Genomic DNA, 11,028 nt, shown 5'->3' with positions numbered 1-11,028 from the left:
TTCAATTCAAAAAATATATTTAAAAAATGGAATTGAAATGATGTGGAAACAGCGTTGATTCAACCAGTGTGTGCCCAGTGGGTATGAGTGAAAACGAGGCAGACCTCCCTAATAAAACATACTTTTTGTGTGTGCTTTGACACATCTGAACCAACAGCAAGCAGGGAGGTGCGAGATGTAACACCTATGAGGCTATAGATTCTCCGAGGTGTTAAAGTGTCTTGTCAGCACTGTACAGACAGTTCCAGATCATCACCGTCTATAGCCATCTCTGACACTTCTCTGTAGATAAAATGATCGTTGGATTAACTGATGAATGTGTCCACCAAATGAGTCCGAGTGAGTGTTTAACAGGTTTGCTTTCACATTTCATTATCAAGCCACCAGTTGTTCTGGCCTTTACATTGCACATTTGTGGGGGGGGGGGATTTCATGATTTAAATATAGTTATAGTTGTAATGTTTGGAACCCTACTCACTCTATTATTGGCCTACACATTCTCAAGTAGGTTGTGAGCTTTTTTAGACAGGAAGCACCCATTGAATGGACCGTCTGGGAAAAGGCGGAACTCAGACCGTCTGTAGCGTCTGAAGTGGAGGGGACCAGTCAAAACAAATAGGAAACCTTTAAGTCCATGTGTGTTTAAAGTACTTATGAATTCATGTCAACTGCCACATGGGAATTCTCAGGACTAACTATCATTAAAAGGGTGGCACAGCAGACAGACAGAGTCTAGATACATCAGCTATTCATGATGACTGACGCCCAGGGTTAAAGCCACAAGTACGGCGAGGGTGAGAGCAGACAGTTTGACTGACACGATTCTGGAGATGCTAACACAAGGAAGACTGGAGATCGAGTGTCGACTGGCATCAGTGTGTGGGGAAACAACAACTATGCGGATAATTCATCATTTAAAAACGGAATTTGGATAGAGGACTGGTTTGGTTCCTAAAGCCTTTATCAGTGATAACAGGATGTGGCACAACAACACCCCCGGTTCTATTTCAACATTATGTCTCGTCACCAGAAGAGATGAGGTTACAGGGCTGTAGCATCCTGTTGTTGCTCTCTGATAACCCTCTCACCAGTTACATGTCTTTCTGTTTGTCATCTGTCACCGTCTGTTGTGTCTGTAACTACACGTCTATGGTTGTCTGTCTCTTACACTCAGGCTACAGTCCCACTGAATGGAAGTCCTCTCTCTCTCAAAGCATATTTTAATCTTTTGATTTACAGTCATTTGTCCATTTAGAAAACATTTCATGTGAAGGGATGAAGGACCCGTCAGTGAAGCTGAGCATGTGAGACAAATTACCAGAGAAAACATCCAGACCACAAAGCCATAATCGTAGCTTGGCTTGGTGATATGTAGTGGGAAAAGTTACAGGCCCTTAATGTGTCGGAAGCTCAGTTTCAAACAGACATCTGTCATCAAGCTCTCTCTCTCTGTTCTCTCCTTTCCAGTGACACATGAAATAACTGCCCCCCACCCCCAATCTTTATGGAGGTGTGAAATGTATTATATGACCCAGGCATGTTAAAGCCATCACTAGTAACCGTATCCATTTAACCAGTGGTGGTAACCATTGGTTGGGTTAAACTTTATCCAGACTAACCCAGAAGAAGGAACGGGTTTCTTTACTGGCACTGGACCCATGTGAACAGCATCAAAATGGCTAAAGTATATGAACTCTTGTACAATTAAGGGGTAAGTCGCGGATGTGTCCTCGTAATAACGCGTCTTCTTTGGCACCGAGAGTGGTTTGATATTTCACTTAGAAAAACCAAGGTTTTACATGAATAACAAATCCTTAATTGAAGAGTAATGTGATCTCCTACAGCTTTTGGGCTCTAAAGTCTGGTCTGACTCACAGGGTTACAGAAACGTTACCTTGGTCAGTCGTTTCTAAACCTAGAGGGATGGAAACTTCTGAGAAGCTTTTCTGCGCTATAGGTGAGACCGCATTGGTTGAGTGATGGACGTTGGGTCTAATATCTTTCAGATCAGGCAGGGCTGTTTATGTACTGTAAGAGGGGTACAATGCATTACCCACAATTCCTCATTGCCAAACTGTTTTCCCACACTGTATGATTTCCTCCATCTTTTGCATAGAATTCTAATGTCTGAAGAAAAGCAGTGGCTCCGTCTGTCAGAAACACAGGAATGTCACGTCTGATCACAACCAGTGGAATTAGGATTGTGACACATGGAGAACGGTGGTTCCACACTGCGGGTCTGTTTATTTCCTCACAATCCTTTGTGACCGCAACAATGTCCTTTCCCATACCCAGTGTTATAGACTAATAAATAAAGTCTGTTGTGGCTTTTAAGTGTGTCCCATTAGCATTGTAATTTACACGCTGGGCCTCAGCCAACATTCAGACTCACTGGGAGAGGTTGTTTGCCTAAATGCTTTATTTAGTGAGACAAGCACAGAGCTTTAGACCGAGTACATACGAATTTGGGCATTGCCATTTCTATACAGCCCTTTTCTATGGCATGGTTGTGAGAGATGACTGAGTTTACAGTGATGGTTTTTAATCTTCATGCCTGGGTGTGCCTTCTAACAGACGGTTACATACAAAACCATAGCAAGGTATGTATATTTCATCCCTTCTAAATAATGACGTGATTGAATAGGCTGATTTTGGTCACACACACACACACACTAAAAATTACAAGGATGGTTTATTCCATTCGAACCTTTTATGTAGAAGTCGATCTGTAATCTCATGCTATGAATGAAAACAAAATACGAAACAAAAATAGTTTCTCAGTGGTTATCCAACTTTATTTCAAAGCGTCATGTTCAGGCACCACAGTGGTGGCTTCCCTGAGAAGCAAACAGACCCATCCAGACACTGGAGGATAAATAACAGCCCTTTAGCGCAGTTACAACAAGCAGTAAAAAACATGTCCAGGTCATCAAAATCATTTACATTCTAATCCGCAATATACACATTTAGCATTTCAACAGAAAAAGCCACAGTACACAAGTACTGCTTTATAATCAACATATACAAGCCTACCCAATATGGGTCATTTACAGAGGAAGAGCACCTCTGTGTGTGTAAACACTGGTGTTGCTCTTGCAAAGCTCAATACCAAACCAACTCGCATACTCACTGAGGAATAAATTACACTAGTGTACATGGCTCTCCGTCAATCCATTTTGTGCAAAAAATTATCAGAGTATTACATGTGTAGATGGTAATCTAAAAAGTAAATAAACTCTCAGTGGAAGACTTGGAGGTAATTTAGCTACTTCACAAGAGCAAGCAAAAGTTCATTTGAAACCCAGCTGTGCAATTTTTAAAGAAGACCATCTTCAAACAAATCAACAGTTGATTGTAACAGAAAAAAAATCTATAGCAAAGATATATATTATTTTCCCTGATTCTATCAAATGCAAGGAATGTTCTTAAATACAATCAAATCTAGAGATATTGATATTTTGGGGGTTATATCATTACATTGTTGTTTTTGACACAGCTGTGAAACATATCTGAGGACGTCAATTCATTCATTTCAAACTATCAATAAGGGAGAAAGTGCTTATTCCGGATATACCTCAGATTTTATAACCTGACGGCACATTCGGAAAACTGCCTTCTGCCAGCTCAAATCATATTAGTAATAACACTGACAAACCATTAACAAAAAGCACCAAAATATCTTCATATTATTGTTTTTGTCCGGAGTCTGAGATGAACAAAAAAAAATAAAACTACAACCAAAAATCCCAAAATGAAAACCATTTCCTCCACAATCTCAGAAATTCTGACCGTCTGATTATTTCTATAGAACCTAAAAGGATCGTCTTGAATGGCTTCCAAAACCCAGAAGAAACTAAAAGAAATTGAGCAATAAGGGAAATAATTCTGCGGAAATTCAACAAATGAATCATGTAAAGCTGGCAAAAGGCTTGGATATATAGGTAGTATATTCTATAAGAATTGCAAATACATTTACAAGCAACATTTAAAACAAAGCACTGATTGCCTGCAAAGCCATAATGCTGAAAGCTCCTTCCCACTAAGTGCCTGCCTGGCTCCTCTGCCCCTATGCCAGGGGAGGAAGCCGAGACACCACACAGGAAAAGGAAATGTCCCAAGGCGGGCCGCACAGCAGCCCAGTAAAACTATCAGAGTCCGTGTGCCACTGAAACAAAAATACAGTGACATCACAGTCCGATACCAAACACGGGTCCCCACCAGCCTTTCAGATACCGAGGCACGGCGAGGACGAGGATACCAAAGGAGCCGGTCACCTAGTAGGCAACCTGAAGCGGGCACCAAGGGGTGTCTGGGTACAGCAAACAGTGCACAGACTTAAACCTGGAACACAAGGAGAGAGAGACATGGAGGTTAGATTAACAGAGAAAAAATATATATACCCTCCTTACAGTCAAGATAGTTCAAGTAGAGTTGGATCGCCATTTGTGTATTAGTTGTCATGCAGAGGTCATGTCTCACCTTGATGGGTCTTCCTCCACTGGGAAAGCCCCTTTCATATTGATGATGTTCCTCTTGTTCTCAAACATTCCATAACTCAATGTGATCTGGAATAAGCAAATACAAGAAAGAAATTAGCACCCCTGCCCAATAAGTTCAGATAAATGCTGAAACTCTATTCTCACAGAAACAACAGACAGACACACATGCCCATCTCACCTGTTTGTGAAGCTCAGATCTGGACACCTGTTGCAGGTTCTCCAGATGGGAGTGGAAGAAGTTGCTGCGGGTCAGAGGCACCCCCAACACCGACTCGATGATGTAGCCGATGGTGCAGTCGTCAGGCAGACGAATCTTCTCTGCCGTGTTCATAAAATGGCCGCCACTGGCCCATGGGCTCATCTTCAAAGCCAGGCCTCGACTCACACAGAAGCCGGCTCCCCCAGTAGCAAACCAGAAGTTTACTGGTCGCTGGGGAATAAAAGAAGAAAAAAGACAACGAGCATGTTAAGTTGTTGTTATGCAACCCTTCTGAAGCATCTCAAACTTTGAATAACCAATTGAAAAGTTGTTATAAGCCAGGAGGGCTAAGTCCACCTACCATCTTGTTGTCTCCTAGCCTCTCTGTGGCCTCGATGGGCCGGTCCAGGCTGGGCTTGCCAATGTACATGTCCTGGGTGTGGGGGTAGTGGGACAGCAGCTTCACCAGAGTCCTCGTGTTAACGTAGTTATCATCATCCACGTGACAGAACCACCTAAGAGGGGAAAACACTGTTCAAGAGTTCTAATATTTAAATTAGAACAATAATCACTATCAAATCTAGAATGACATACAGCCTGGGTAAATGCAGCACTTTAAATAGACACTTACTTTTTCCCAGACTCAATGAACTTGTCGTACTCCACAGCCATCTTGCAGGATAGAGCTTGGCGGCTGTGTGCTGCTGAACAGTTGGTGTTGATGGCGTGACTCCCTGTAGGAACAATGAGGGAGGTGAGTTAATAGTGAGGGAGGTGATAGTGAGTTACAAACTAGTACCTTACAAGCTAGCTAATGCAAGTAATTGTAGCTATAGCGCTGTTAGAGCCTTAACCCCATCTGCCACTAAGACTACATGCCCCAGGAGCTCAAAGCAACAAATTCCATGGGGATTAAAATAGGGGCTTGGTTTCTCACTATCAAATCTGGACATTTAATGGTGAACTAATCCCAGCTACTGTTCAGGTTAAGACAAATATAAAATGATTACTAAAATGTTTCTAAAAAAAAAATCTAAAACTCACCCATTTTCTTCTTCAGCTCCTCATCTTCTCCGTCTGTGAAGATATATGTCTGAAAAGGAGGGAAAATACATCAGATCACGTTGTGGGAGTGGAAATCCATGAAATCAAAGCCCCTCACAGTGCAAGTGGTGGCACAAGAGTCCGTTGGATTCCAAACTACAGTATATGTCTGATGTCCTTGTTCACCATACTGCGAATTCAGTGTGATGACCATCTATCAGCAGTCTTTTATGCATGTGGAAAACACATGGCGTTAAACAAGCCCCATTCTAATAAAGACAGCAGCCAAAGAATAAAGCTGTCAAGGGTAGAACGCTGCAGGCTGGTGTTTAGTTAACAACAAAAGGCAGCCTCAGTGGCACACTTAAAAGAGCAGGTAGGGATTAGGAGTTGTTTTATGGTGGGTAGGGCTTAGCAGGTGCTAGGCAGCCCTCCCCCAGGCAGACAGGGCTGATGAAAGGGCCCCCATGGCCTGTTTGTGTCTGCCGTTGCCTGTTTGTGTGCGTGTGTGTGTCTGCCCGTTGCCCGTTTACTTTTCGTGCCCCAACACGCCAGGTAGCAGCGCCCACTCAGCCCCACTCCCTCCTTCCCTTTCTCGCTGCTCGCGACCTCCCAACAGCTAATGACAACTGAACCAACCCCACATTCCCACTAATTGATTGCTGCCTCTGACTGTTGAGCAGCAACAGCCATCTGAGATCTGTATCTTAACCGTGGGGCTGGCTGAGTTCGTGCCAGAGGGCGATAAGGCAAAGACATTCACTTTTCTAATAACTCCCCTCCCATTTCTACACTTCAGTACTATCTGCCCTCGGTGCCAAAGCTTTATCTGATTGGTTTGCACAACAAACTGGGAGCAGATGTTGTGCGATGGATGCTGCAAGGCCCTGGGCCTGTGTTTGTTTAAGGAAGGGTGGTGGTTTCACTGGTAAAGGGATCAGAGGCTGGCGCTGCTTGCTTTAAGTTCCTTCTGAATGGACAGCCTAATCACTGAAGCAGCTGCCAGAGCGGCCCGGGTACTGACAGAAAGGGGTCGAGAGGGGCTGATGGAGGTGGGGGGGGGGGGGGGGGGGGGGGGGTCTCACTGCTGATTAGTAAAATCGAAATCTGTGTGTGGTCATTCACCCCCACTTCAAGCCCCTACCCACCCCCCGTTCTCACCACCCCATACGCTGCCCCTCTTCAATAGAACAATGCCGGGTGTTTTCATGCTGGTTAAAGTCCTCCACTGGGTAAATTCTAACCATGTTTGCTTGTATTTGCATACAGCTGCAGCAGTTAACTAAAAGAGAAGTCTCCAAAGGGCTAAATGGCTTTTGTCTTAACTGAAACATTAAAGAAAAGTTATCACTCAAACGGAATACTAATTCATTTACCCCCGTAGTTTGATGAATCCTGTCCCGTGAGGAGAATAGAACATTTATTATGATGACTGTCTGAACCACAGATGAGGGCTGGGGTTGGGGGGGGGGGGGGGGACTGCACTCTTCCCCACTAAAGAAAGGCCTGGCACGGCCCAGTCTGAGCATGGTGCCTGGCTGGCTGTCTCAAGATCCCCGGGAAGGAAGGGCACGGACTACACCCCCCTCCACTCATCTCCCTCCAACAACCACCTACACCCCCCCCCCACCCCCCTCACTCAACCATGCCGCTTTCTCCCTTCCCTTTAGCACAGCACTAAAGTCACTGGAGTGTGGACTACAGTACTGGACAGAGAACAGGCCACCTACAGACACACAATGACACTTTCCCACTCTGACCAGCTGGACATTCACACACTCATTCCTTCATACTGTGCAGGGCTATTTGATTAACTCAACAACGGAGCCAAGTCTTCTCTTCTCTTCTACCAGACGTACAGACGCTCGTTTTGCGAGTGCTGGCGAATTAATATAATCTCAATTAAAAATGGAATGCATATCAAACCACTATGCCAGGCTACCAGCTGTCCTGTCCAGACACAACCAAAGTCAATACCTTTATAATGCCCATTGATGTGTAGTTTAGAGCTAGATTTCAACCTGTGTTTGGTTGCTAGTTATATACTGCAGAGCCCAGAGTACTACTAGCCAGAGAATGCTGTTGCTGCACAGTTTGTTCTCTCATTGTTTTGAGGCTCACTCACTAGGGAAGCTGCATTGTTCCAGGGGGGAAATCTGCTGAAACACCGGAAACAAGGGCCTACTATTTGAACATAATAGCAAGTTGTAAAAAAAAAAAAAACATTGTATTTATCATGTTATGTCACAGTACTTTTGCTTACTCACTAACTTATGACTCATTAAAAAACAAACAATTGGGCCTTTCACTACAACGATTCTCTGAACCAAATAATTTCCCCCCCCCAATAACTTCTTTAATTTGGTGTAATAAAAAAACGAACTTCTGACCATAATACTAAATCAGATATATTATTCTGCCAGACACAGTAAGCCACAGGCACATTTCTATCATGGTAATCACAGATTGGATCTACCCTCTCTATTTACATGTAAACATGATCTGATAGCAAGTCCGTTGGCTTAAGGAAACAGAAAGTGTATATCCTGTGCTGGAAATACTAATCAGGGCTCTGATCTGCCCAGTGAACCAGTGCACAGTTCTAGTCAGGCCTCACCTGCTGGCAGAATGCCATGATCTCTCTACCAGCTTCAGATACCAGCATGATCAACTGGATGCAGTCAGCTGAGCTCCACAGGTGTTCGTCAGTTGAGCATTATCATTTAACCTGGGTGCAGATGTCCATATGTGCTGGGACCGGATTCCTATGACTGGCATTAGAACCATCTTTTGTTCTCTAACTTCTGGCCACCTGTCAGCCTTCCTCCAGGAACTCCCATTTGTATTGTGGGCCCAGGCTGGCCTTTATGCCTGCACTGGCTCCCACCAGCTGCCTGATTAAACCCTGCTGTTAACCCATCTCAGAGAGAGAGAGAGTTCACTCACATCATCCACTACGGTAAGCACAACACACTCAACTCCCCATACTCTATTGACAGCCCATCTTCCTGAGCATAAACCTGTCCTGAAGAGTGTGTGTGTGTGTGTGTGTGTGTGTGTGTATATTTGATAATGTATTGGATTTTGTAATGTATTTGATAATGTGATGCATCTTATGTGTTCAAAGTTGGCAACAGACTCAACGCACTCCACTTCCTCTGCATACAGAGAGAGGGACAGTGTTGCCATGACTAACCTTGCCATTTTCAAAACGCCCAACACAGAGTGGGGTTTGGCTTGGGATGGAGAGAAGAGTACCCAAAAGAAGGTGGATAAAGAATGTGTGATTGTGCCCGAGGAGAATTTAATTGACTTTTGAAAAACATGCGTGACAACTCTGGGTAGTGGATAAAATCACTTTGACTAGCCTCGGTTTCCTCTCGGCGATGGCTGTGACTGCCTTTGTGCACCAGTCTAAAAGAGCTTGGTTCTCAGGACTGAATGTTCAAACTCAGCGTGCTACTCCCAGCACAAACCTCCCTATAGATGCACCCCTTTGTCCCAAGCATCCCCTTAACGAAGCCCCCGTTCTCCCATCCCTTGGCTGCTTGACCCAGACTCAGCTCCCACGTTCCCATGGAGCGGCTGAGACAAGGGGGCTGGGAAAGCTTTTCTTCCCCCCCTCAGAAAGACGCTTTGTTAGACCCTGGAAAGGGGACAGCACTGGAGCTGCTGCTGTGAGACATACATTGCACCAGGGCATTCACAGGGACACCCAAAAGAGTGGGATAAAAGAGAGAGGGGGAAAAGGAGGGGGTGCAGAGTCCTGAAATTGCTCCCTGTGTTCTCAGGGGCATCACTCAAGGCAAAATACAAAGTGACAGAGCCTAAGGAACTCTGAATAATTAAGAGGGTAATATGGACAGTTCGGGAACAAACAGTTACCTCACCTGACATGAGTGGGACAGATGTTTCAGTGGGTCAGCAGTAACACTTAACTCTCATTGGTGGGTTGTTGTAAAGCATCTTTGATGGGAGAAAATGAGGCCTTTTGCCCATTTTTTGTAAAAGCATTGTGTGCTATGGTAAATTGCCTAGCCTAAGCCTACTAAAAGGAAACCTAGTGAAAATATGTGATTGTTTTATTCTAGACTTTATCCATGGAAGATTTCAAATGAACCGTTTTCTTCTGATGTAGTAGTGTTGGCTTACCTGCTGCATGTTTCTAGAGATCCAGGTATCCAGAAGGAGATTCAGTCGAGACTGATGGAATTTCTTTGTGGTCTTGACAGCGATGAAGATGTCATCTGCACTGATGTCCTCTGCGGGGGAGGCATCTGTCGCTGACTGAGCGGACCCTGCAGGCTTGTCCGCCTCTCTCCGTCCCCGGGTCAACTTGGAAAAATACGCAGAGAATCCTTTTTTTTCCTGAGCCTCCGAGTTGACCTGTTGCTGAGCAGCCTTCACTCCGTCCGTAGCCAAGGTGTCCGTGCTCTGGAGTGAGCGCGTCCCCATCTCTCTCTGGTTTGGAACCTCATCTACCTGAACTCTTTGATGCTGCGCGACCACCAAGAGCAACAGAAGGCAGGTGAATCCTGCACTGGTTATAGAGATAACCGTTTTCTTACCAGAACTTGTCGACATGTTGATATATTTCAAAACTACAACATGTAGTTGTATACTGAGAATCACGTATATTGAAAGTCCATATAGTAATTCTCTCCAGAATGAACAAATAAATCAAACAACTTTCCCGTGCGTCTGCATTATTGTAATACAATGCAATTTTGTTCTAACCCAACTTTATAACCTGCCCGCCAAGCTAGCCACGCCTCATGGGCGGTCTGTAATGTGCCATTGCGCTCTATTGTGGGGACGCTGAGAAAAGACTCTCCCCCGGGCGGGATCTACATCGTAGACACGCCCACGTTTGGAGGGCGTGTGTGTGTGTGTGTGTGTGTGTGTGTGAAATACATTTTTGTAAGCCCATTGTTACTTTTGAATTCCTTGCCCGCCAAAGTTTTCACATTTCGCCTTTTCACATTCTGCCTTAACTATTTTCTATAGGCACTTTGCTTGTTCTTTGAATCTACTATAGTTAGGCCTTTATAGTAATTTGGTAAATATAACATAAACATATGTTGCTGTGTGAGCATGTGACATAGACGTTTGAATAAAGAAGTATTGTTATCTGGAGGAGATTAAGGATGGCATCAGATCCTAAGGTTTTCCTTATCAGGGAAGTCCCATGGCAGCCACAGATAAGAGGGAAATATTTACTCTAAGAAAGCAGCAGGTGGACATTGTTCATGTTTTCAGTTAGCACCTTGTTTGCAGCTGCTGGTG

At 44.4% G+C, this 11,028-nt stretch overlaps 1 protein-coding gene across 1 annotated transcript; it reads right to left on the bottom strand.

The window, feature by feature from the left end:
• Nucleotides 1-2,770: 2,770 nt before the first annotated feature.
• Nucleotides 2,771-10,473, bottom strand: LOC110486296 (beta-1,3-N-acetylglucosaminyltransferase lunatic fringe). The gene is made up of 7 exons (XM_021557778.2): nucleotides 9,895-10,473; nucleotides 5,743-5,791; nucleotides 5,330-5,432; nucleotides 5,060-5,213; nucleotides 4,678-4,929; nucleotides 4,480-4,565; nucleotides 2,771-4,341 (listed from the first exon to the last, which is right to left on the bottom strand). Exons 1-7 carry the CDS (start codon nucleotides 10,324-10,326, stop codon nucleotides 4,275-4,277), a joined length of 1,143 nt encoding a protein of 380 aa, XP_021413453.2. The 5' UTR covers nucleotides 10,327-10,473; the 3' UTR covers nucleotides 2,771-4,274.
• Nucleotides 10,474-11,028: the final 555 nt, after the last annotated feature.

The sequence above is a fragment of the Oncorhynchus mykiss genome, chromosome 13 (genome assembly GCF_013265735.2).
Source record: "Oncorhynchus mykiss isolate Arlee chromosome 13, USDA_OmykA_1.1, whole genome shotgun sequence".
Taxonomy (NCBI): Eukaryota; Metazoa; Chordata; class Actinopteri; order Salmoniformes; family Salmonidae; genus Oncorhynchus; species Oncorhynchus mykiss.
Note: the sequence above shows the minus strand (reverse complement) of the source record. Positions and strands in the feature narration are given on the sequence as shown.